The sequence below is a fragment of the Carassius auratus genome, chromosome 5 (genome assembly GCF_003368295.1).
Source record: "Carassius auratus strain Wakin chromosome 5, ASM336829v1, whole genome shotgun sequence".
NCBI classification, from domain to species: Eukaryota; Metazoa; Chordata; class Actinopteri; order Cypriniformes; family Cyprinidae; genus Carassius; species Carassius auratus.
This window is the reverse complement of record NC_039247.1, coordinates 1,978,467-2,005,522: the sequence shown is the minus strand read 5'-3', so window position 1 is coordinate 2,005,522 and position 27,056 is coordinate 1,978,467. Positions and strand designations below refer to the sequence as shown.

Below are 27,056 nucleotides of genomic sequence, written 5' to 3'. Positions count from 1 at the left end.
CACTGTCCGGCTGCATCAGAGACAGATGAAGATCGGAGCGGCGCTGGTCAATACTGCTCTCTTCTGAGTGACCCCTAGCTTCAGGAACTGACCAAGACAAGCTCAAACATTAACAAGACTTCAGCGGCCCGAAAGAGTGGAAACTGACCGCATCACTGTCACAGCGTCATAATTAATGACACACTTACGTTTTAATTCACACATTAATGTCTTGTGTTCAAGAAGAAGCTAGGATTTTATTTTACAATTAAGTCTTGCCTTTCATTTAATGCAAGTAAGAAGCACACACACACACACACACGTTGGTGGTTTATGGGGACTATCCATAGGTGTAATGGTTTTTATTCTGTAGAAACTGTATATTCTATGGCCCTTCACCAACCCTACACCTAACCCTAACCCTCACAGGAAACTTTGTGCATTTTTACTTTCTCAAAAAAACTCATTCTGTATGATTTATAAGTGTTTTGAAAAATGGGGACATGGGTTATGTTGTGTCCTGATATGTCACAAAAACATGCCCACACACACACACACTCTCACTCAGTCACACACACACACACACACACACCTCTGCACAGTGAGGTTCTCGAGCGTCTGCTGCCCCCTGCTGGTCACGGTCAGGTGTCTGTGATCTGAAAGCTGCTTCTAGCAGAAGATCTGAATGAAACGCAGTGCTAGTGCTGTGACAGTGAAACATGTCAGCAGCTGATTATGTGATTATTCTGGTGTAAGAGGATTGTTGGGGTGTGTGATAACACACACATTCACACTGTTCAGTACTGATCCATGGTCCCTTCTAGAACAGATTCAGGTTACTCTTTATTGTAAGGTGTTCCTGTTACAGTGTAACAACTGAAACACAGCACTTCAGAAGATCCAACAAACACACTACTTTTCATCTTCCACAATCTCTTTCTTTAATGAAGATATCAGCTCTGTTTGATAGACACCATCTGAGCTTCGTCAAGACAAAACAACAGACTGAAGACACTGGTGTGTGTGTGTGAGAGAGATAGTGTTTTAGTATGTGTGTGTGTGTGTGTGAGAGATAGTGTTTTAGTATGTGTGTGTGTGTGTGTGTGTGAGAGATAGTGTTTTAGTATGTGTGTGTGTGTGTGTGAGAGATAGTGTTTTAGTATGTGTGTGTGTGTGTGTGTGTGAGAGATAGTGTTTTAGTATGTGTGTGTGTGAGATAGTGTGTGTGTGTGTATGATAGTGTATTAGTGTGTGTGTGTGTATGTGTGTGTGTGTGTGTGTCTGTGTGATAGTGTTTTAGTGTGTCTGTGTGTGTGTGTGTGTGTGTGTGTGATAATGTTTTAGTATGTGTGTGTGTCTATGTGTGATAATGTTTTAGTGTGTGTGTGTGTGTCTGTGTGTGTGTGTATTTGTGTGTGTGCGTGTGTGATAATGTTGTAGTGTATGTGTGTGTGTGTCTGTGTGTGATAATGTTTTAGTGTGTGTGTGTGTGTGTCTGTGTGTGTGTATGTGTGTGTGTGCGTGTGTGATAATGTTTTAGTGTGTGTGTGTGTCTGTGTGTGATAATGTTTTAGTGTGTGTGTGTGTCTGTGTGTGATAATGTTTTAGTGTGTGTGTGTGTGTGTGTGTGATAATGTTTTAGTGTGTGTGTGTGTGTGTGTGTGATAATGTTTTAGTGTGTGTGTGTGTGTGTGGTAATGTTTTAGTGTGTGTGTGTGTGTGTGGTAATGTTTTAGTGTGTGTGTGTGTGTGTGTGTGTGTGTGTGTGTGTGTGTGTGTAGTACACACATTCAGCTGCAGCAGGAGTCTGTGTGTGATATTCCAGCTCTATCACATGAAACACAGAGGAGTCTCTCAGCAGGTGTTTCTGGATGATCTTCTCAAGCTTTGGTTCCGAGCACAGAACAGCGTGAGGTTCTTCTGAAGCAGAGATCAGACGCTCAGGCGGCCAGCCGCTGCGTCACCACCTCGCGGTACATGATGGAGATGTAGATGAAGAGCAGCAGGATGACGAAGAAGTCGTCCATGAAGCCCAGCAGCCCCACCACTCCCTCGGGGATGAAGTCCAGCGGCGACGCCAGGTACGTCAGCGCTCCCAGCACACACAGCAGGATCCGGATCCGGAACATCCAGAACAGACCCCCGACGGAGAACATCTCTCTGAAGGCGTGCCGCAGCAGCGTGGGGACGTCCAGCAGACGGTCCAGCAGCTGCACACACACACACACACACACAGACTTCAGTGCACTAGACATACACATCAGCAGATCTCAGCAGATTTTTAGATATATCACTACGTTCTGTTTGGTTTGTTATGAAGAATACAGTAGAAATGTGCTATAACTCTATAGTTACTGAGCTTAGGCTGCTGTAAATGCACTAAAAGCACGACTGGGATATTCATCCATATGTGTTTAGATGTGTCCAGTAAGTTTGAAGTGCTTATTTTTTCCACCTGGAAGTGTTCATTTCACACAACAGACTGCTTTAAACAGATCTAAAGCTTTCCATTAGCTCTTCAGCTTTAGTTTGTACTGCAAACCCAGAAGAAAGAGCTGTGTGTTCATGACTTCACTTGTGTCTGACCTACACACCGTGAACAGAACGAACCAGAGAAGATTTCCAGATTTTACTCATTACATAACCTCCACACACCGGCCGGAGAGAACCCTCTGGAACGTTTGCTTTGGCAAGCCCTTTCCAAATCCCCCAAAACAAGGAAAACAAAGGAGGTTTAGGCTTGAGTTCGTCTGAAAAGACGTCACAGCAGCTCAATCTTCGACTCAGTTTCTCTTGCTCTCTCAGCGTTACCTAACTGTGAAGCAGCGGGGCTTTATTGTGATGTGAACTAAGAGCAGCTGGTCAGTTACAGGGACAGTTAACCCCAAACTGAAAACGGTCAGCATTTACTCTCCCTCGAGTCGCTCTAAACCTGAACGAGTCTCTCTCTTCAAAGGGAGATATTCTGAAGAATGTTGGTCACCAAGTATGTGATGGTCCCCACAGACTTCATTAAACACTCTAGAAGGACTAAAATATGTGGTGATCAAGGTTCCTGAACACATGGTCCTCTAGAGAAGGACACGGTGACTGGAGGATGAGCAGATGCTGACGGTCAACAGACAGACGGGTCAGTGTTTCTGAAGGAAGCGGCTCACGGAGCGAGGCTGTCCGGAGAAGCGCAGGTTGTAGTCGTGGATGTCTCTGAGGATCAGCGCGGGGTCCACCTGTCCGTCCGGCGTCTGAGCCCCCCCCGTGTCACGGAAGAGCGGGAACAGCAGGGTCACCTGACACACAGACACACACAGACTCACTGACCTGAACGAGTTCAGCAGAGCCAGCAGGACAGGACAGATATGTGTGTGTGTGTGTGTGTGTGTGTTCACCGTCTGTCTGCAGATGGGGCAGCTGATGGCTCCGAGCCACGTCCCGTAACGCCAGTACGCCATTAAACAGGGCCCTGCAATCAGACACAGAGCAGACGTGATCAGATCAGACACACTCATGACGAACCACTGACCGCAGCTCAGCTCACCGCAGAACAGATGACCGCAGTTAGTCTCCACGGGCAGAACGGCCTGCTGCAGACACACGGGACACGACATGTCCGAGTAGAACTGATGCCTGGGCTCCGCCGCCGCCAGCTGCTCTCACACACACACACACACACACACACACACACATATATGCTGTATACACACACGGCGCAGGTGAAGAGCAGACAGAAGAGCACCGGAGACTCCTGGATGAGACAGACCTGCTCTGGGTGGAGCTGCTCCCGGACCACACGCACCTGCTCCTGATTGTCCGGATGAATCCTCTGCTGCTCGTTCCTGACACACACCACAGCGTTATTACACTCACACTCCACTAGCATCACACCAGCGCACGCAGGACACTGCAGATCAGTTCTGTGTGTGGGGTCAGGGGTCAGAGGTCAGGGGGGGACTCACCTGCAGAGCAGCGTGGCCAGACCGAGCAGAAAGCTGACACTGAGCACCAGCACCAGAAGCACAGGGTCACTGACTCCTTCAATCAGAGAATCCTCCTCTGGAGCCAAACACACACTGGCCTCCATCACACCTGCACATATCCTCACACACACACACACACACACACACACACACACCTGCACTCACACACACCTGCACACACACACACACACACACACACTGATCAAAGGCTGTGGACACATCTACCTTCAGCTGTGCATCTGAAAAATAAAATGTGTCACAGTTTCCACAGAAATACAGGTGCAGTTCATACAATTATAATATAATAATATATAATATAATATTAGAAATACATTACACTTTAACAGAGATTCAGACAGAAAACAGCTGCTTTACATTACAATAATATTTCACAATATTATTTCTGAATTGATGAAGAGTCTGACAGTCACAGAATAACCTCACATTTAAATGTCTGATGAGATGATGATAATAACATTACACATCAGGTCTATCTAAGTATGAGAGTAATAATAACCTGATATTTACACGTCTGAAGCTGGACAGTCGGATTATATATGAGAATAAATATATGATATGAAAATAAACACACACAATGAGATTCACAGGAAACAGCCAAACGGCTTCCGCTCAAACACTTACATGACAGAAACGGTGCAGTTTCAGGAATCGAACACACTTTCGAGAAGATAAATGTTCAGAGTTTAGTGTTTGTTTGTATAAGTTGTGGGCTCGGTTACTTCCGCATTCTTCTTCTTCTTCGGCGCATCGGCGGTTAAATCGCGGGTTACTGCTCCATCACCGCCTCCTCCTGCTCCGGAGTGCGGAACGAACAATAGACTTACGTTACACTCTGATTAAAAACGAGAGAAGGATCCTGTCTGTCGCCCTATCCACATTTTCTTATGCGTATTTATTATATCTTATAAAAACACTGTTCCTTGAGTAAAATACGCACACAGTGTCGCTCTCTTCTACCGTCGCCTTGTTGAAAGCCGTGCGTTTCGCTGCCTGTCTCACTTCATCAAGTCTTATTTGCGCGATTTTTTTTTTTTTTACCATACTAATTTTAATAAATAGTAACTGTTTTCTCCTTTTTAAGATAATCTTTCAGCAAAGCGGATTTCTGCTATGATATTTTCCGTCAGGCATTAGGTGCCCCTATCCTGCTGGGTGGCAGCTGAAGGACCCCTGAGGAAAAGATCCTCGGAGCGGTTGATGTTTGTCTGTCATCGACGCTTTATTCGTCAAAATCAGCGTCTCGTCGCTCAGATTCGACAGGATTTCACTCGCCATCGGACTCTGATCGCACCGTGAGCGGCGGAAGCTCCGTTTCACTCGTCTATTCTCTCGTTTATCAGGTTTATCAGCGGCGGAGACGATCATGAGCGCTCCGGAGACTCTGGACCGAGAAGAGCTGTGTGACAGTCTCCTGACATGGGTGAGATTTCGGGTCTAGAACGGGTTTATCTGCTGTTTACTTTCTCACGAACAGCCCATTAACGTGTTCTTCGAATTGATTTGTTAATATAATACAACAAAGCGGTGATCCTTCAGTAGCTGATGATGTCATCACTGTGATACCGTCACAGCGTTTCTTCATAATCATAATCTCTATGATCAGTCTCTTTAAGACTAGTACTAGCCTGAATAACTAGCAGTCAGTCGAGAGTTAATCAGTTTTACTTTCTGATTCATACTGGAGTCAGAGTTTCCTCTCTAAGACTGCTCTTCGCTTCTTAAACCCCTCACAAACAGAGCGATCTGAGACTAATCTAACTCTGAACACTCGACTGTTTATCTGACTAACTAGCTGGACTAACTAGTTCTTTACACTGTGCCTGTGTTCTGGGCGAGATAACAGACCTGTAAGACTAGTAAGTGATCTGAAGAACCGCTTCACTCATCAACATCTGGATCTACATTCCTTCAGACAATACACTGTGTGTGTGTGTGTGTGTGTGTGTGAGAGAGGGAGTGTGTGTGTGTGTGTGTGTATGAAAGAGAGGGAGTGTGTGTGTGTGTGTGTGTGTGTGTATGAAAGAGAGGGAGTGTGTGTGTGTGTGTGTGTGTGTGAGAGAGAGAGAGACAGAGAGAGAGGGAGTGTGTGTGTGTGTGTGTGTGTGTGTGTGTGTGTATGAAAGAGAGGGAGTGTGTGTGAGAGAGAGACCGAGACCGAGAGGGAGTGTTTGTGTGTGTGTGTGTGTGTGTGTGTGTGTGTGTGTGTGTGTGTGTGTGTATGAAAGAGAGGGAGTGTGTGTGTGTGTGAGAGAGAGAGGGGCAGAGTACAGACAGTGTACTAGTTCTTGGTTAGCTCTGGTGTGTGTCCTGGTCAGTATTAATCTTAATCAGATGGTTTATATCTGACACCTGCAGACGTGAGCATGGATGCCTGAGCAGATCAATCCCAGCATCCTCTTGGGCGTGTCTGACCAGTTATAACACGATAATCTGACTTTATTTGTGCTTCTGTTTGTTGTTTTTAATAATAATAAGTGTCTAAGTTGAGGTCAGTCTGATTGTTGTGTGTCAGAGAGGATGAGACTGTGAGCGATGTCCCGGTCAGTGTTTAGTGTCTCGGGGGTTAAACGCTGCCGGTCTGGACTAAAGCGAAGCAGAATACAACCCAATGTTACAGAAATAACCCTGTGTTTTCATAAGCTTTGTTACGAATGTAATAACTGTCTGATGTGATGAAGGCAAAGTCATAATGTCAGCACTCGCTTCCAAATTACACACAGTACACTTCCCTCGTGTTGTTCGTAATATTTTGTACTTAAGAAAGTCTAAGTGTACTCAACTGTGCTATTTTGGGACACCAAGAATATGAACTAACCTGCAGCACAGAAGCAGTCATGAGTGTCACAGGTGTGTTTGTAGAAATACACAACAATACATTGTTTGGGTCACAATTATACATTTCTCTTTTATAACAAAAATCATTAGGATATTAAGGAAAGATCATGTTCATGAAGATCTTTTGTAAATCCCCTACCGTAAATATGTCAAAACGTAATGTTTGATTAGTAATATGCATTGCTAAGAACTTCATTTGAACAACTTTAAAGATGATTTTCTCAATATTTAGATTTTGATTTTTGCTCCCTCAGATTCCAGATTTTCTAATAGTTGTATCTCAGACAAATATTGTCCTCCTCACAAACCACACATCACTGGAGAGATCATTTATTCAGCTGATGATGATGCATACATCTCAGTTTCATTAGTTGACTCTTCCAGGGTCACAGATGTGTGTTTAAATGACTATCTCTGTTTTTAAACATGTATTTAGATGATCTTAAGTTTAACTTAACAAGTACTAAAGAATCATTTTTAGTAGTTTAAGCAAAAAATTTGAGCACTCAGTTTATGATATAAAAGCATTTATTTTAACCTGGGTCCCGTCGAGTTTCACCAGATAATGTCAGTGCAGACAGGAAGCAGAAGTGGATTGAAGGGTTGTGTTCCTGCTCCAGATGTGAAGCGCCTCACGCTGACGTCTCACATTCCTCCCAGCGTCCCTGTTTACACCTCAGCCACGTGTTCGTCTGTGTGATCCACCCACAGCTCTGTTTCCTGTGGGCAGGACTTCCTGTCCTGACCCTGTGATCAAATCTGTGCAGCACAATAGTGTTTGTGTTGAAGCTGAGCTCCAGCTAGAGTCGGATTGTGCTCCTGGAAGCACACACTCTTTCTGTAGAGAGAAAGCTGAATCTTCAGGAACTGAGAGCTGTTAAAGCAGATTACAGTGTGATTGTATAAACAGAAGTGAATGGAGCCTGAGGGTGTGTGTGTGTGAGTACGAGAGTGCGCGAGAGTGTATGTGAGTAGGAGAGTGCACGAGTGTGTGTGTGTGTGTGTGTGTGTGTGTGAGAGAGAGAGTGAGTGCCAGAGTGTGTGTGTGCGCGTGTGTGTGAGTACGAGAGTGCGCGAGAGTTTGTGTGAGTAGGAGAGTGCGAGTGTGTGAGAGAGAGTGAGTGCGAGAGTGTGTGTGTGTGTGTGTGAGTACGAGAGTGCGCGAGAGTGTATGTGAGTAGGAGAGTGTACTTGTGTGTGAGTACGAGAATGCGCAAGAGTGTGTGTGAGTAGGAGAGTGCACGAGTGTGTGTGTGTGTGTGTGTGTGTGTGAGTACGAGAGTGCGCGAGAGTGTATGTGAGTAGGAGAGTGTACTTGTGTGTGAGTACGAGAATGCGCAAGAGTGTGTGTGAGTAGGAGAGTGCACGAGTGTGTGTGTGTGTGTGTGTGTGTGTGTGTGAGTACGAGAGTGCGCGAGAGTGTATGTGAGTAGGAGAGTGTACTTGTGTGTGAGTACGAGAATGCGCAAGAGTGTGTGTGAGTAGGAGAGTGCACGAGTGTGTGTGTGTGTGTGTGTGTGTGTGTGAGTACGAGAGTGCGCGAGAGTGTATGTGAGTAGGAGAGTGTACTTGTGTGTGAGTACGAGAATGCGCAAGAGTGTGTGTGAGTAGGAGAGTGCACGAGTGTGTGTGGTGTGTGTGTGTGTGTGTGTGTGTGTGTGTGAGAGAGAGAGTGAGTGCCAGAGTGTGTGTGTGTGTGCGCGCGTGTGAGTACGAGAGTGCGCGAGAGTTTGTGTGAGTACGAGAATGCGCGACTGTGTGTGTGAGTAGGAGAGTGCGAGTGTGTGAGAGAGAGTGAGTGCGAGAGTGTGTGTGTGTGTGTGTGTGTGAGTACGAGAGTGCACGAGAGTGTATGTGAGTACGAGAGTGTACTTGTGTGTGAGTACGAGAATGCGCAAGAGTGTGTGTGAGTAGGAGTGCACGAGTGTGTGTGTGTGTGTGAGAGAGAGTGAGTGCCAGAGTGTGTGTGTGCGTGTGTGAGTATGAGAGTGCGAGAGTGTGTGTCAAGTCAAGTCACCTTTATTTATATAGTGCTTTAAACAAAATACATTGCATCAAAGCACTGAACAACATTCATTAGGAAAACAGTGTGTCAATAATGAAGAATGATAGTTAAAGGCAGTTCATCATTGAATTCAGTTATGTCATCTCTGTTCAGTTTAAATAGTGTCGCTGTAGATGAAGTGACCCCAACTAAGCAAGCCAGAGGCGACAGCGGCAAGGAACCGAAACTACATCGGTGACAGAATGGAGAAAAAAACCTTGGGAGAAACCAGGCTCAGTTGGGGGGCCAGTTCTCCTCTGACCAGACGAAACCAGTAGTTCAATTCCAGGCTGCAGCAAAGTCAGATTGTGCAGAAGAATCATCTGTTTCCTGTGGTCTTGTCCTGGTGCTCCTCTGAGACAAGGTCTTTACAGGGGATCTGTATCTGGGCTCTAGTTGTCCTGGTCTCCGCTGTCTTTCAGGGCAGTAGAGGTCCTTTCTAGGTGCTGATCCACCATCTGATCTGGATACGTACTGGATCCGGGTGACTGCAGTGACCCTCTGATCTGGACACAGACTGGATCTGGTGGCCACGGTGACCTCGGAACAAGAGAGAAACAGACTAATATTAGCGTAGATGCCATTCTTCTAATGATGTAGCAAGTACATAGGGTGTTATGTGAAGTGTTTCCGGTTCCGGTTTACCTAATTAATGCAGCCTAAAAATCCTTTAACGGATTTGGATATTAAAAGCATATTAGTATGTTATGTGTATGCCAGGTTAAAGAGATGGGTCTTTAATCTAGATTTAAACTGCAAGAGTGTATCTGCCTCCCGAACAATGTTAGGTAGGTTATTCCAGAGTTTAGGCGCCAAATAGGAAAAGGATCTGCCGCCCGCAGTTGATTTTGATATTCTAGGTATTATCAAATTGCCTGAGTTTTGAGAACGTAGCGGACGTAGAGGAGTATAATGTAAAAGGAGCTCATTCAAATACTGAGGTGCTAAACCATTCAGGGCTTTATAAGTAATAAGCAATATTTTAAAATATACGTGTGTGTGAGTACCAGAGTGCGCGAGAGTGTGTGTGAGTAGGAGAGTGTGAGAGAGTGACTGAGTGAAAGAGTGTGTGTGTGACTACGAGAGTGCATGAGTGCAAGAGTGTGTGTGAGTAGGAGAGTGCAAGAGAGTGAGTGTGAGAGTGTGGAGTGTGAGAGTGTGTGAGAGAGTGAGTGCCAGAGTGTGTGTGTGTGTGTGTGTCTGAGTATGAGAGAGTGCGAGAGTGTGCGTGTGTGTGTGAGAGAGAGTGAGTGCCAGAGTGTGTGTGAGTGTGAGAGTGAGTGAGTGTGCAAGGGTTTGTGAGTGTGCTCGTGTGAGTGTGAGAGAGTGTGTGCAAGGGTTTGCGAGTGAGTTAGTGTGCAAGTGTGAGAGAGTGTTAGTGTGCAAGGGTTTGCAAGTGTGAGAGAGTGCAAGTGAGTGTGCAAATGTGAGATAGGGCGAGTGTGAAAGTGAGTGAGTGTGCAAGGGTTTGCGTATGAGTGAGTGTGCGAGAGTGTGTGTGTGGTAACAGCTGTGGTGTAGAACACAAGCACACAGCTCAGCGTCTCACAGTGTTTGTGTTTGTGTTCAGATCCAGACGTTCGCTGTGGACGCTCCATGTGCAGCAGTGGACGAGATGACCAGTGGAGTGGCCATGGCACAAGTCCTGCAGAAAATGTATGTGAAGCCCTAGGGCTGCTCGATTATGACCAACATGAACTCAGAATCACGATCATGAGTGGGCCATATAACCAAAAGCTTATATGAATGATTTATTTAAAGATAGTGATTAGGGCTGGGATGATAAATCAATGCAGAATCGATTCGTGGATTGAATCTGGGATCTTCAGAATGGATCGTGATTCCTCTGGAATGGATTCTGAGCTTAGATTTTAACAGCAGGATTTGGAAATGAGCAGAGTTCAGCTGTTTCTGAAGCATGCAGCGCCATCTGCTGTTCACAACTATAAGCTCAGAATCTACTCGAGAGAGAATCGCCATGCATTCAGAAAATCAGTGCATTCATTTACTTTCCCAGCACTAATAGTGGTATATATTTAGTGTAAATAGGGTGGCTATGACATCTACATTTTACAGACCAGTGAACTTCTCACAATTCTCCACACAACAGCAGAGTTCTAGAGTAAATAATATCAGCAAAACATAGTCAGTCCTGAAAAATACACATCTGATCTACACCAGGATTGTGTCAGAACTAGGATGTCAACATGTGTAGTGCTTTTTAATAAAATCTGTGTTTGTGCTTTTTAATCCAAATGTTTTAGAACACAAACCCTGGATATCCCAAAAGCTAATATTGAATATTCTTATATTATCATCGCTTAAGCAATAAATCTCTCTCTCTCTCTCTCTCTCTCTCTCTCTCTCTCTCTCTCTCTCTCTCTCTCTCTCTCTCTCTCCCCCCCCCCTCTCAGAGATGGCATGTATTTCACTGACGCTTGGATCAGTCGTATCAAACCTGATGTTGGAGACAACTGGAGGTTAAAGGTGTTTATCCGCTCTCTCACTCTTGTGTTCGGTTCACTCGTCTTACAGGATCTTTCAATGTTTGGTCTACTTTTTTTTTCCAGATCAGTAATTTAAAGAAAATATTGAAAGGTATTCTGGATTACAACCATGAGGTGAGACTCATCTGTCTGTGTGATCCTGACATGACGTGTGTAAGCGTCCGATGACCCCTGACCTCTGTGTGCACTGGTTCTGCAGGTGCTGGGTCAGCAGATCAATGACTTCACTCTTCCAGACGTCAGTCTCATCGCAGAGCACTCCGACGCAGCAGAACTGGGCCGAATGCTGCAGCTCATCCTGGGCTGCGCGGTCAACTGTGAACAGAAGCAGGGTGTGTGTGCGTGTGCGCGTGCGTGTGTGTGTGTGTGTGTGTGTGTGTGTGTGTGTGTGTGTGTGTGTGTGTGTGTGTGTGTGTGTGCGCGTGTGCGTGTGTGTGTGCGCGTGCGCGTGCGTGTGCGTGTGTGTGTGTGTGTGTGTGTGTGTGTGTGTGTGTGTGTGTGCGTGTGCGTGCGCGTGCGCGTGTGCGCGTGCGCGTGCGTGTGTGTGTGTGTGTGTGTGTGTGTGTGTGTGTGTGTGTGTGCGCGTGTGTGTGCGTGCGTGTGTGCGTGTGACATGATATAGTTCAGTAACATGCCGTGACAAGGGAGCTATTTTGCTGAATATTCTCATGATTGCACACGTCACATGGATTTTAGGTGATTGAAGAAGTATTTAAGTGGATAAGTTACTCTTTAGACTCTTTACTCTTTCACTGACAGATATAGTTCCACATCAGGATCACAGCAGAACGAATCAGTTGAATCAGTGACTCGCTCATTACGTGACTTGTTCATATATCAGCCGAAGCGCACAGGTGCTGAGAGACTGAGCTGTTGATCGATCAGCACACGAGCGGTCAGCGGGTCTCCAGGGTCAGAGGTAGACTCTATAGGGTCAGCTCTGATTTGTGTTTGTGTGATCTTGTCTCCAGAATATATCCAGACCATCATGATGATGGAGGAGTCTGTGCAGCACGTGGTCATGACGGCCATCCAGGAGGTCAGTACTGTCTCTGCTGGACACACTGGTGTTCTGATGGTTTGTCCAGCACTGTGTGTGATGTGTGTGTGTGTGTGTGTTGTTCCCGCAGCTGATGAGTAAAGAGACACCCGTGTCCTCAGGAAGCGACTCGTTCGTCGATCTGGACCGACAGGTAGCTTGTGCTCCTCAGATCTGATGATGTGATGACTGCAGCGCTGGGTGTGTGTGACGTGTGTGTGTGTGTGTTCCTCTCGCTAGCTGAAGAAGACGGTGGAGGATCTGAACGACGCTCTGGCCACTAAAGAGGAGATCGCTCAGAGGTGTCACGAGCTGGACATGCAGGTGCACACACGAGTCTGGGACGGGCTACACACACATTCAGCTAGACTTGATCATTATTATCCAGCCGAGACTAATTCTTATCATGGAGAGAACATGATTGTGTAAGACTGGGGCTGCCAGACGCTAAAGATGTTTCCGGTCGACAAGTAGTGAAGCATTTCCTTTAGTAATAAACCATCAAAATCATTATAATGTGCTTTAGGTGCCTAATAAGTGTGCAAGCAGACTCATATAAAGCTTGCCAGAAGAACTGATGATGAATGTTTTAGTGATGTGTGGATCCACCAGTGCTCTCTGTGTTCTGGGTTTAAGACAGTAGTGTAAGCATGTTTCAGACCTAATCTAACAATATTTGGTTTTCATTTGAACTGGTTTATTTTAAACTAGACCTTTCGCTCTCTATAGATATGTTATTCCGTGTCTGTGTGAGACGTGATCAAGTTAAAACTTGCTCCACAGCAGAACCTCACTAATGTGGGTCACTTCACATCCTGTGGTTATCATCAGCAGCAGGAGAAGCACCTCCTCGACCGCTCTCTCCTCTCTGACTGCTGAGTGTGTGTGTGTGTGTGTGAAGTGTGTGTAACCTCTCCTCCTCTGCCTTGCTTCCGAAGGCGTACCTCGTCCAAGAGGAGCGAGATAGACTGAGGTTAGAATGTGTTGATCTAGAAGAGAGGGTAAATGTCTTTCTTTTCTTCTGCTCTCACCCTTCGCCGTTTTTACATCCAGAGTTTTCTGTCTGCTTGATGACATCCCTAATTAGTGTGCAGGGCCTTTAACTGTGTGCGTGTGTGTGTGCGTGTGTGTGTGCGTGTGTGTGTGCGTGTGTGTGTGCGTGTGTGTGTGCGTGCGTGCGTGCGTGCGTGCGTGTGTGTGTGTGTGTGTGTTATAGGGCTTGCACAGACTAGTCGAGTGATCGATTTCTTCAACCACTAGTCAGTCGGAAACAATCGAATACTCGAGCATGCAGTAACAATCTCGAGTAGTCGAGTAACTAGAGTAAAAAATATATAAATAAATCGACTTGCAGAAATTACTAGTCGTGCAACCCCTAGTGTGAGTGTGTGAGTGTTTGTGTGTGTGTGTGTGTGTGTGTGTGTGTGTGTGTTCAGTGCTGTAACCCTGTAGACTAATCCTAACTCCTCCTGTGTTCCCATGGCAACAGTAGACGCCTCCATGGGCCAATCAGATGATTGTAGTGCTTGATATCGTTACACACTGACAGATCCATCCTGCAGCACAGCTACCCAGAGTTCAGTGCGAGTGACCTCATGAACATGTGACCGCAGCTTCGCTTGAGTGTAGAGTCAGACCGCTGCATGATGCACTTATGCAGTTATTATTGATCTGTTACAGAGTTTAATACATTCATATGTACGTCTGCTTCTACGTTTAGATCCATTTACAGAATAAAACATCATTAATTTCACTTACTAGCAATTATTTATTGTTTAAAAGAATAGTTCAGCCAAAATAAACATGTGCTGTAAATGTGATCAAGATCAGGAGGAGGGTGTTTCTTCATCAGGTTTGTAGAAATGTCTCATCAGTGGATGCTCTGCAGTGAATGGGTGCCGTCAGAATGAGAGTCTGATAAAAACATCCCAATAATCCACAGCACTCCAGTCCATCAGTGAACATCTGGAGAAGACGAAACCTGAAACACATCCAGCATTAAGATGATTTTAACTCAAACACATAGAGTCTATAATCCATAATAACACTTCCTCCAGTGAAAAAGTGTTCTGGTCTGAATCAGGAGAGAAATCTGCACAGATCAAGCAGCGTTTAAACAGATCCAAACTTTAAAGCTGTTGTCTTCTCCAGATGTTCACTGATGGACTGGAGTGCTGTGGATTATTGGGATGTTTTTATCAGACTCTCATTCTGACGGCACCCATTCACTGCAGAGCATCCATTGATGAGACATTTCTACAAACCTGATGAAGAAACACACTCATCCTGATCTCTGATGATCTGAGGGAAAAATTTTTGGGTGAACTGTTCCTTTAAATATATTGAAGTATTGACTTGATGCTGGTTTTCAGTAATAAACACCGATTGAGAAATGCCTGGTGTTTCTATATACAGTACATCCACCGTCATCAGTACTGACTCACACACACACATACATACACACACACATTCACTCACTCACTCACTCTGTCACACACACACACACTCTCACTCTCTCACACACACACACACACACACTCTCTCTCTCTCTCTCACACACTCACTCTCTCTCACACACTCACTCTCTCTCACACACACACTCTCTCTCTCTCTCTCACACACTCTCTCTCTCTCTCTCACACACACACTCTCTCTCTCTCTCACACACACTCTCTCTCTCTCTCTCACACACTCTCTCTCTCTCTCTCACACACTCACTCTCTCTCACACACACACTCTCTCTCTCTCTCACACACACTCTCTCTCTCTCTCTCACACACTCACTCTCTCTCACACACACTCTCTCTCTCTCTCTCTCACACACACTCACTCACTCTCTCTCACACACTCACTCACTCTCTCTCTCTGTCTCTGTGTGTGTGTGTGTGTGTGTGCTGAAGGTGGCGGCGCTCCAGGAGGAGAAGAGCAGTCTTCTGGCTGAGAACCAGGTTCTGATGGAGCGTCTGAACCAGTCAGACTCCATCGAGGATCTGAACAGTCCTGCGGGACGCAGACACCTGCAGCTTCAGACGCAGCTGGAGCAGCTCCAGGAGGAGACCTTCAGGTGAGGAGCGCAGACCACGCTGGGGTCAGGGGTCAGGGGTCACCGTGCGTTACACTCGCAATCAGCAACCAGCTCGTGATGCCTTTCATTAGCGGAAGAGCAGGGCGGTGTGTGTGTGTGTGTGTGTGTGTGTGTTGAGGGTTGTTGATGGAAAATCAATTCCAGAATCAGATACTTAAGGTCTTTGCACCTGTGATGTACGGGTTGATCCGATATGATCGATTACCCGCGGTTACGAGTCATCCAAAAATATATGTAATGATATTCGGGTCTCGGTCGGTCGGGTCGTTTGAAATAAAGATGTCAATTAAACCTTTGTAATTAATATAGTACTAGACACAATTTTGAAATACATAGGCCTACACTTTATTGGCTGAATAACTGGCGGGACTAGAGTGAACACCTGTCCCGCTTTGTACAGCAATTTTACCCTTTGTCCCGCCTCACGCAAATTGAGCATCTGTCCCGCTTATTCATTCATTCGACCCTCCCTAATAAATACACGGATACGTGCTTAGGTGTACTGTTAACTTATGTCCAATAGTTCAGAGGAAGCAATAAAAGCGGTGGTCGATAGACTGAGCACAAACGCCTCCTCAACATTCAACAATCACAAATTGGAGAGCGCTGTTCGCTCAGGTTAAGCAGCTGTGGCCACGAAAAATAGAAGATGCACTTTTAATAGCGAATGGACGGCAGCATACTCTTGGTTAAGACCTGTAGATGGAGAAGCAGAGTATCACAGAAGAAAAGCACATCAAGAATCATGCAGATCAGTGCAATCGTATTTCAGTAAACCAAATGACCCTCAGGCTGACAGAGTTTGGGAGCAGAAGCGACGCGCATGTATCATGTCATCACACACATTACTGCAGTAAGTTAGCCCCAGTCATTGTTCCAGACTCTGAAATGGCTAAGAAAAAAGCTGTAGAAACTTTGGGTGATATTTTGGGACAGGTAGTGTCTTAATCTTTTAGTCGGTGGGTTTAAAAAGAAATATAGCCAATATATTACATTAAGCATTAATACTTTCCTTTTCCTTTTTTGCGGTCGGAGTTGCGGGCGGGTTAGTTGAAAACATCGGTCGGTGCGGGTTGTTTATACATCGACCGGCGCATCACTGCTGTGCACACTGAGTGAGAAAGTTTTGCACATCATTAAAAATTTGTATCAGGACGATTTTCTGCATTTGTGCATCAGTAACAAGCATTTTGATGGTTAAAAAAAATATGTAGTCTTTGAATCATTCATTCAAGAGATTCATTCAAAAACACTGATTCATCCAGTAATGAAACGAGTGAATCTTGAGGGAGGCTTTGAATCATTCCATTCATGAATCATAAATTGCATCAGATTTAGTTTAGTTGTCTGTCTTAATTTTTTTTTTCAGAACTGTGAGAGAACCATAACCATAAAACCATAAAAAAAAGAAGTCTGAGATTCTCTGTTTTGAACACAAACAGCTCTTACTCGAGTCCAGGTTTTAAGGAGCCGGCTGATTTTGTTCATGGTATTCAGCAGCAGAAAGAGACGTGTCTGTCGATAAGAATCTGAACTGAACGTGTGAATGTGTGTATCTCCGAGAGCAGACCGCGGCTGTGCTCCAGGGAAGTCTGTCTGCTTGAACTCGAGGAGATTATTGATCGCTCTCTCGGGTGTTTGTCCAGAGCTCTGAAGATTAAAAGCCTGTTAGCTCTAATCTTACACACGGTTTCATTGTTATTAAAGCAGTGCATTATTGATTTGAAATAAACATGAGGAGACTGGACAGTTATTGAATATGCATTTATGTGAAGAGAGTATTCAGATTAAATAACTGGTATTAGTGGCATTAACTGTTTAGTGGCTGTGCACCTGATGAGCATCTGCTAGTGCTGGGTATACTGCGCTGGTCCATCTGTAAATGAGTGTTGGGTCGGTTTCTCTAATACAATCTGCCCTGTTTATTAAACCTGGCCCTGAGATGTCTTCCTTGAGCGCGTGTCCTGTGTCGGTGCGCTTCAGTCCTGTGCTTCTGCTGATCTGCTGTGGGGTCAGCGCTGTGATGACCGGCCTGTGTGCTGTGTAATGACAGGACGAGCGCTCTGGACGAGTCTCCGCTGAGCTGGCAGTGTGTGTCTCTGCCGTCTCGGCTCCAGTGGAGGTACACATATCATCACGGGATCACCTCACAAAGGGCTTCGGGATCTCTGGCACTGAGCTGTACTTCACACACTCATTCTGTCGCTCGTTATATCACGGGAATCACAGGCTTTCATCTCCATCTCAGGAAAACTTGATTAAGATTTGTACATTTAAAAATGACATCTTCGTGAACTAAATCAAAAATGTAATTTTCATTATTGTAAGGTAAAAACGTATATATATCAGGGCTCGACATTAATGCTTGTCCGGGACAAGTGGATTTTGTGAAGGGGCAAATGAAAGAGAATTGTACTTACCTGACCGGAGAAGTTACCTGATTAACATTTTAATAACAATAACTAGGACGGCACCAAAACTAAGGTGAGATTCAGATGATGATTCAGATTTTATTACTTTCAGTGTAAACGGTGACTAATAACAGATGATGTATTGACCGTATCAAGGTCGCATCAGTTATATTTAATCATTTAGCAGATGCTTTTATCCAAAGTGACTTAGAAATGAGAACAACAAGAGAACAACAACAGTATACAAGTGTCATGACGAGTCTCAGTTAGTCTAGTACAGAACACACAGCTAGTTTTATATATATATATATATATATATATATATATATATATATATATATATATATATATATATAATATGAAAGACAAGAAAAGGTAAGTGCTAATATTAGTTGGTTTAATGCTGGCGAAAAATAAGTGTCTTTTTAGATGTTTTTTGAAAATGAGTAAAGACTCGCTGTACGAATTGAGATCTGGAGGTCATTCCACCAGCTGGACACAGTCCAGGAAAAGATCTGTGAGAGTGATTTTGAATTTCTTTGGGATGGCACCACAAGGCACCATTCACTTGCAGAACTTAAGCTTCTGGAGAGCACATAAGATTTAACCAGTGAGTTTAGGTAAGTTGGTGCCGTGCCAGTGGTCGTCTTGTAGGCAAGCATCAGTACCTTGAATTTGATGCGAGCAGCTACTGGTAGCCAGTGTAACCTGATGAGGAGAGGAGTAACGTGAGCTTTTTTTGGCTCATTGAAGACAACCCTCACTGCTGCATTCTGGATAAAAGTTGTGTGGCTTGCTCTGACCTGAAGGGTCTAATCTTCCTAATGTTGTATAAGGCAAACCTGCAGGACCGGGTCGTTGTAGCAATGTGGTCAGTGAAGCTTAACTGATGATCCATCACAACTCCTAGGTTTCTGGCTGTCCTCGAAGGAGTTATGGTTGACGAACCCAGCTGTATAGAGAAGCTGTGATGAATCAATGGGTTAGCTGGAATCACCAGTAGTTCTGTCTTAGTAAGGTTAAGCTGAAGGTGATGGTCATTCATCCAGCTAGAGATCTCACTCAGACAGGCTGAAATGCGAGCAGCTACCGTCGGGTCATCAGGCTGGAATGAGAAGTAGAGTTGGGTGTCAAGCGTAGCAGTGATAAGAAAAGCCATGCTTCTGAATGACAGATCCTAAAGATGTCATGTAGATTGAGAAGAGAAGTGGTCCAAGTACTGAGCCTTGAGGAACCCCAGTAGCAAGGTGTTGTTGTCAGTTGAGGCTCGTGCAGTCGGTCTGACTCAGAGAAATCAACAGCACACACAAAGAATCCAACATGAACAAGTATACTGCGGTAGAAAAAAGATAAATATTCTATATATGCAACATCACAAGACAAAGAGTCATTTTTCCCAACTTTCAGCATGATTGAAAATTTGATATTGATTTTATACAACTTTATTTAAATAAATAATATTTACAACAGACTTACATTTTAGACAGATCATGAGTTGTCTTTGCTCCATTTCGCTAACGCAAATACTAAACTAAGCCAAAGCAGAACAGTTGCGCATCTCGGAGCAACACACAACAGTCTTTCATTACTGAATGATTCAGGATTTTTTGAATGAGTCAATGATTCAGTGATCCATTTATAAAGACAGTCACTTGCTCAATTATTGAATGAATCAGCCGTTTGAATGAATCAGTTGAATCTATGATTCACTTAAGACAGTGACTTGCCTACTGGTGGTTTAAATTAATATTTAAAAATATGATTGCATTTTCCCAACATTTCTTAATTGTATGTCAAAAAAGTAAAACATTAATCTAATAACATTATTTATGCATTTGCAATAAATGCATTTATGGAACCTCTTATCTTCATTAAAAATTCTGAGTAAATGCATTTCTATTGTCCTCATTTGTAAGTTGCTCTTGAGAAAAGCATCTGCTTAATGACTAAAATAAATAAAAAACATCTAAATGGCACTTTCGATCCAACTTCTGTGTTTCCTCTGGAGTTTGTTACTGATTTCCATTGGATAGTAACAACCATATATAGTGTGTTAATATGCTTACTTAATGTATTGAAGAATTTGACGTAAATGGTGACATGTACTTTTAATCGGGCTAAAAAAAAAATGACACATGTGCTATTGCTTCAGAATAAAAATCAATCAATGAATAAAAAATAAAAAATAAACTTTTATTTCCCCGGACAAGTAACTTTTTTACTCTGACAAGTGAATGACTGATTTACTTGTCCAAAGGAACATGTAAAAGCTTAATATCGAGCCCTGTATTTATATAAATTTATTTATTTATTTAGTTATTTATTTACATTTTGAGACTTTTTTTGCTGGTTCCAGTGTGTGATACTATATTGCCAAAAGTATTGGCACCCCTTTCTAATGAGCAGCTTTGACTACTTTAGTCATTTCCATCAGTTGAAATCTTAATGTTGAAGCATATGATGATCTTCTAGTGAACTGTGTGCTTCTGATTTCACAGCAATGGTTTGGACAGGAGTCTTATATTCTATCCTGACAGTGGCTCTGTGTGTAAGACCAGCTTCAGAAAGAAGTGATTGATCGAGTCAGTGTGGAAGAACTTGAGTGGTCTGCTGTGACTTTAAACACAGACCTTGAGCCAAACACTGATGCAAATACAAGTTTTAAATACATGAATTATGTTTCCATCTTCATTTCCACAGTTTTGGAAGTGCCTTTATCTGTTCTAAAGAAGGGGGTTCCAATACTTCTGTCCATATAGTGATGTTCATTTAGCTTCAGTGTGATGTTGTGAAATACTGATGTGAATATATCTGAGATGATCAGGTGTGTGATTGACAGCATGTTATTGTGTGTGTGTGTCAGATTGGAGGCGGCTAAAGATGATTACCGCATCCGCTGCGAGGAGCTGGAGAAGGAGCTGATGGAGGTCAGAGGTCAGAATGAGGAGCTGACCTCTCTGGCCGAGGAGGCGCAGTCGCTCAAAGATGAGATGGACGTGCTGAGGTGAGAGACAGACCTGAGCTCACAGAGAACCAGCGCAGAGCCAGAGTCACGAACCTGTGTGTGTGTGTGTGTGTGTGTGTTAGGCACTCGTCTGATAAGGTGTCGAAGCTGGAGGCGCAGGTGGAGGTGTATAAGAAGAAGCTGGAGGATCTGGGTGATCTGAGGCGGCAGGTGAAGCTGCTGGAGGAGAAGAACACCAGCTACATGCAGAACACTGTGACACTGGAGGAAGATCTGCGCAAGGCCCACGCCGCTCGAGCACAGCTGGAGACATACAAGAGACAGGTGCACACACACACACACACACACACACACACACACACACACACACACTGAGCACAGCTGGAGACATACAAGAGACAGGTGCACACACACACACACACACACACACACTGAGCACAGCTGGAGACATACAAGAGACAGGTGCACACACACACACACACACGCACACACTGAGCACAGCTGGAGACATACAAGAGACAGGTGCACACACACACACACTGAGCACAGCTGGAGACATACAAGAGACAGGTGCACACACACACACACACACACACACACTGAGCACAGCTGGAGACATACAAGAGACAGGTGCACACACACACACACACACACACACACACTGAGCACAGCTGGAGACATACAAGAGACAGGTGCACACACACACACACATACAAGAGACAGGTGCACACACACACACACACACAGAGTACAGCTGGAGACATACAAGAGACAGGTGCACACACACACACACACACACACACACAGAGCACAGCTGCAGACATACAAGAGACAGGTGCACACACACACACACACACACACTGAGCACAGCTGGAGACATACAAGAGACAGGTGCACACACACACACACACACACACACACACACACTGAGCACAGCTGGAGACATACAAGAGACAGGTGCACACACACACACACACACACACACACTGAGCACAGCTGGAGACATACAAGAGACAGGTGCACACACACACACACACACGCACACACTGAGCACAGCTGGAGACATACAAGAGACAGGTGCACACACACACACACACACACACACACTGAGCACAGCTGGAGACATACAAGAGACAGGTGCACACACACACACACACGCACACACTGAGCACAGCTGGAGACATACAAGAGACAGGTGCACACACACACACACACACGCACACACTGAGCACAGCTGGAGACATACAAGAGACAGGTGCACACACACACACACACACACACACACTGAGCACAGCTGGAGACATACAAGAGACAGGTGCACACACACACACACACACGCACACACTGAGCACAGCTGGAGACATACAAGAGACAGGTGCACACACACACACACACACACACACACACACACACACACACACTGAGCACAGCTGGAGACATACAAGAGACAGGTGCACACACACACACACACACACACACACACGCACACACTGAGCACAGCTGGAGACATACAAGAGACAGGTGCACACACACACACACACACACACTGAGCACAGCTGGAGACATACAAGAGACAGGTGCACACACACACACACACACACACACTGAGCACAGCTGGAGACATACAAGAGACAGGTGCACACACACACACACACACTGAGCACAGCTGGAGACATACAAGAGACAGGTGCACACACACACACACACACACACACACACACACAGAGCACAGCTGGAGACATACAAGAGACAGGTGCACACACACACACACACACGCACACACTGAGCACAGCTGGAGACATACAAGAGACAGGTGCACACACACACACACACACACACACACTGAGCACAGCTGGAGACATACAAGAGACAGGTGCACACACACACACACACACGCACACACTGAGCACAGCTGGAGACATACAAGAGACAGGTGCACACACACACACACACACACTGAGCACAGCTGGAGACATACAAGAGACAGGTGCACACACACACACACACACACACACACACACACGCACACACTGAGCACAGCTGGAGACATACAAGAGACAGGTGCACACACACACACACACACACACACACACACACACACACACACTGAGCACAGCTGGAGACATACAAGAGACAGGTGCACACACACACACACACACACACACGCACACACTGAGCACAGCTGGAGACATACAAGAGACAGGTGCACACACACACACACACACACACTGAGCACAGCTGGAGACATACAAGAGACAGGTGCACACACACACACACACACACACACTGAGCACAGCTGGAGACATACAAGAGACAGGTGCACACACACACACACACACTGAGCACAGCTGGAGACATACAAGAGACAGGTGCGCACACACACACACACACACTGAGCACAGCTGGAGACATACAAGAGACAGGTGCACACACACACACACACACTGAGCACAGCTGGAGACATACAAGAGACAGGTGCACACACACACACACACACACACTGAGCACAGCTGGAGACATACAAGAGACAGGTGCACACACACACACACACACACACTGAGCACAGCTGGAGACATACAAGAGACAGGTGCACACACACACACACACACTGAGCACAGCTGGAGACATACAAGAGACAGGTGCACACACACACACACACACTGAGCACAGCTGGAGACATACAAGAGACAGGTGCGCACACACACACACACACACACTGAGCACAGCTGGAGACATACAAGAGACAGGTGCACACACACACACACACACACACACACACAGAGCACAGCTGGAGACATACAAGAGACAGGTGCACACACACACACACACACACACACACACAGAGCACAGCTGGAGACATACAAGAGACAGGTGCACACTCACACACACACACACACACACACAAGCCCGTTTCACACTGCATGTCGGACCCGCAATATTTCCGGAACATTGCCGGGTCGCCTTCTGTGTGAAAGCAACCACGTCCCGGGATTGATAACTGAATTGAACCCGGGTCGGGGACCTAGTAACATTGCGGGGTTCGACCCGGGACGAGCGCTGTGGGAACAAAAGCCAGATCTAATGCCGTGTCGAAGTGATGACGCGCGACTCTTTTACCGGCTGTTTTGAAGGAAGATCAACGATCACGACGAAAACACATGTGCAAACTGTAATGAAGCAGAGATCAGTTAGTTCCTCACTTTCCGTGCTGACGCAGAGATCGTTCGCTTGCTTCAGTGAAAGTATAACGTGCCTAGCGTCTCGACTCGTACATTACACGTCACGCGCTGATGTCACGTGTCGTTACGGGATCTTCAAGGGTTGTGTGTGAAAGCACGCACATATACCGGGTCATCACTGGCAGTGTGAAAGTGCCAAATCTAGCGACACGGGAACAATTACAGGAACACTTTACCCCTGTATTTGCCGGAATGGCAGTGTGAAAGGGGCTACACACACACACACACACACACACACACTGAGCACAGCTGGAGACATACAAGAGACAGGTGCATCTCTGCTCTCTCACACACACACACACACACACAGGGTTTCAGAGACCAGATAGACACATCCTTTATCAGATATCCACATTGTTGGCCAAAAAAAAGATTAATATGTAGTTGAAATAATAAAAGCTCACTATATTTAGACAAATCTAGACGAGTTTGTGGTTGCCAGATGTCAAGGGTTGAAATCCCCCAGCTTCTCTCTTATTCTTTATCTGTCTTACCAACCTGGCAACCGTATTCAGATCCACTCTTTATTACGCTGTGGAACGAGTGCTGATGGTCTGAAACATCATCAGACATGACCGCTTGAGTTTAGTGATCTTATATTCTGCTCAGTGATGCTGTTATGCAGTCTGTCTGTGTTTCTCAAACCTTCTCATGACCAACTGAGATTTTAGGAGTTTTAATGGACAAAAACTAGACTAACATTCACAACTGAAACATGACTAATCAGGACAGGCTGACTACACGTATAACTAAAAAGCACTAAGACTAAATGAGAACAGAGTAACTCCGGTCTCGGATGAGCTTGGTCTCTTCACAGACACCGCACTGACCCTCTCACGGTCCTGAGCGCTCACCTCTGACCCGTCTGACCCGTCCCTCTGGTGTTTCCAGGTGGTGGAGCTTCAGAACAAGCTCTCGGAGGAGTCCAAGAAAGCAGACAAGATGGAGTTTGAGTATAAACGAGTCAAGGAGAAAGTGGACTCTCTTCAGAAGGAGAAAGATGTAAGAAAGAGGCTGATGTAATGATAGTGAAGTGAAAGTGTTTGTATTCTCAATGGAAGTCTGTTTTATGTGTGAATTACTCAGAATTTACTCTTATGTTTCTGAATGTGTCATTAATGAGGCTCAATGCGTCACATTTATTTCTTTAACGCTTTGTTTCAAAGCAGCTTCACAGAGATAAACAGCAAAATAAGAGAGTTCTTGTGATAATGTTTAGTGATGAGGTCAGAGAACATTGATGCTGATTATTAATTGTCTTTTAAATGAAGCATGTGAATGTTAAACACAAGCTGCCAGATTAGATGTCGACTTCACAAATGAAGTCTTTTACACATAATTAACACTTTAGCCTAATTTGCTAAAATCGCACGCACACATATTCATCAGACACACACATCACACACACACACACAACAATTCTGTTCATCAGTAAATGACTAAATAAATCAGATGTTGGTTGTGATTAGTCAAGTTTTGAATGGACTTCATTAGCAGAGGGTATACTTATACATTAATACATAAATTAGAATTGTAATGTGAAATAACATGCAAGAATGAAACTGATGACATGACCGTGTGTGTGTGTGTGTGTGTGTGTGTAGCGCTTGAGGACGGAGCGAGACTCTCTGAAGGAGACGATTGAGGAGCTGAGGTGTGTTAAAGCTCAAGAGTCTCAGCTGACATCAGGTAACTGCTTTAAACTCCATACAGTGACTCCGTTTTACACAGGATATCTTTGTTTTTAACTCATCAGAATTGTTTGTGTATAATGATATGTGCTGATCATCAGGTTTGGTGCCACTCAGCAGTAACGAGCCGTCTGATTCGCTGGCTGCTGAGATCGTCACACCAGAGATTCGGTAGGAGAAATACACACACTCTCTCACACACACACTCACACACACACACTCACTCACTCACTCTCTCTCTCCCACTCACTCACACACACTCACTCACACACACTCACTCACTCACACACTCACTCTCTCACACACACTCACTCACACACACACACACACACACACACACACAGAGAGAGTTAAACACACACACACACACAGAGTTAAACACACACACACAGAGTTAGACACACTCACACTCACACACACACTCCCACACACACACACTCACTCCCACACACTCACACACACACACACACACACACACACACACACACACACACACACACTCACACACACACACACACAGAGAGAGTTAAACACACACACACAGAGTTAGACACACTCTCTCACACACACACACACACACACTCACTCACACACTCACTCTCCCACACACTCACTCTCTCACACACACTCACTCTCTCACACACTCACTCTCTCTCACACACACACACACACACACACTCTCTCTCTGAGACTCCAGCAGCTCAGACTGTATCTGTACTCTGATTTATAACTCGGCACTATAAATCAGTTTTGAGTTTCTTCTGATGTTTGTTGGACGTCTAACTGCTGAGGTAATCGTGGTCTGGTGAGCTCCTGTTCCTGTCCTGACTAGTGTTGTCTTCTCAGGGAGCGTCTGATTCGCCTGCAGCATGAGAACAAGATGCTGAAGCTGGCTCAGGAGGGATCCGATAACGAACAGATCGCTCTGCTGCAGAGTTTACTGGAGGACGCCAACAGCAGGAAGAACGAGCTGGAGACGGAGAACAGGTCACACACACTCTCTCACACACACACTCTCACACACACACACGCACCCACACACACACGCACACACACTCTCAGACACACACACATACACACACACACACACACACACACACATATATATAGTGGCATCCGTTGCTATGGCGCAAAGAGCACTCCGTTCACAATCGGTAAAAAAAGAAAAGCTGTCACTCATCTTAATTCAATGCGATCTTAAAAAGATATGATACTATGATTAAAGTTCTGTACACTGCACGAGGCATCAACACTGGGTTATAATGA

The 27,056-nt window shown here is 45.2% G+C and overlaps 2 protein-coding genes across 5 annotated transcripts in view; one reads left to right on the top strand and one right to left on the bottom strand.

Moving 5' to 3' along the window:
- Positions 1-1,714: 1,714 nt before the first annotated feature.
- Positions 1,715-4,731, bottom strand: rnf170 (ring finger protein 170). Of its 2 annotated transcripts, none has more exons than XM_026244002.1 (7): positions 4,596-4,731; positions 3,933-4,192; positions 3,737-3,812; positions 3,515-3,623; positions 3,366-3,439; positions 3,138-3,266; positions 1,715-2,189 (listed from the first exon to the last, which is right to left on the bottom strand). In XM_026244002.1, exons 2-7 carry the CDS (start codon positions 4,055-4,057, stop codon positions 1,920-1,922), a joined length of 783 nt encoding a protein of 260 aa, XP_026099787.1. In that variant the 5' UTR covers positions 4,058-4,192; positions 4,596-4,731; the 3' UTR covers positions 1,715-1,919. The 2 variants fall into 2 exon arrangements, with proteins under 2 accessions (XP_026099787.1, XP_026099792.1); XM_026244007.1 differs by having other exon boundaries at positions 3,933-4,124; positions 4,596-4,719.
- A 401-nt stretch (positions 4,732-5,132) lies between these two features.
- Positions 5,133-27,056, top strand: part of hook3 (hook microtubule-tethering protein 3) — a 32,787-nt gene continuing 10,863 nt past the window's right edge. The window contains exons 1-15 of one of the 3 annotated variants that reach the window (XM_026243977.1): positions 5,133-5,394; positions 10,424-10,509; positions 11,268-11,340; positions 11,424-11,474; positions 11,560-11,692; positions 12,332-12,399; positions 12,491-12,553; positions 12,640-12,723; positions 15,300-15,463; positions 20,759-20,899; positions 20,983-21,184; positions 24,991-25,101; positions 25,704-25,788; positions 25,892-25,961; positions 26,637-26,777. In XM_026243977.1, the coding sequence (XP_026099762.1) occupies positions 5,338-5,394; positions 10,424-10,509; positions 11,268-11,340; positions 11,424-11,474; positions 11,560-11,692; positions 12,332-12,399; positions 12,491-12,553; positions 12,640-12,723; positions 15,300-15,463; positions 20,759-20,899; positions 20,983-21,184; positions 24,991-25,101; positions 25,704-25,788; positions 25,892-25,961; positions 26,637-26,777 (1,529 nt within the window). In that variant the 5' untranslated portion in view covers positions 5,133-5,337. The remainder of the gene's footprint in view (positions 5,395-10,423; positions 10,510-11,267; positions 11,341-11,423; positions 11,475-11,559; positions 11,693-12,331; positions 12,400-12,490; positions 12,554-12,639; positions 12,724-15,299; positions 15,464-20,758; positions 20,900-20,982; positions 21,185-24,990; positions 25,102-25,703; positions 25,789-25,891; positions 25,962-26,636; positions 26,778-27,056) is intronic. The other 2 variants (XM_026243983.1, XM_026243992.1) reach the window with 2 other exon arrangements.

Bases quoted from the DNA above. Each gene is read 5' to 3' on its own strand.
- rnf170 (XM_026244002.1), bottom strand. From the start codon at position 4,057: ATGGAGGCCAGTGTGTGTTTGGCTCCAGAGGAGGATTCTCTGATTGAA. The intron at 3,813-3,932 runs GTGAGTCCCCCC...GGTGTGTGTCAG, and splicing joins CTGGCCACGCTGCTCTGCAG to GAACGAGCAGCAGAGGATTC. The intron at 3,267-3,365 runs GTGAACACACAC...TCTGTGTGTCAG, and splicing joins GCCCCATCTGCAGACAGACG to GTGACCCTGCTGTTCCCGCT.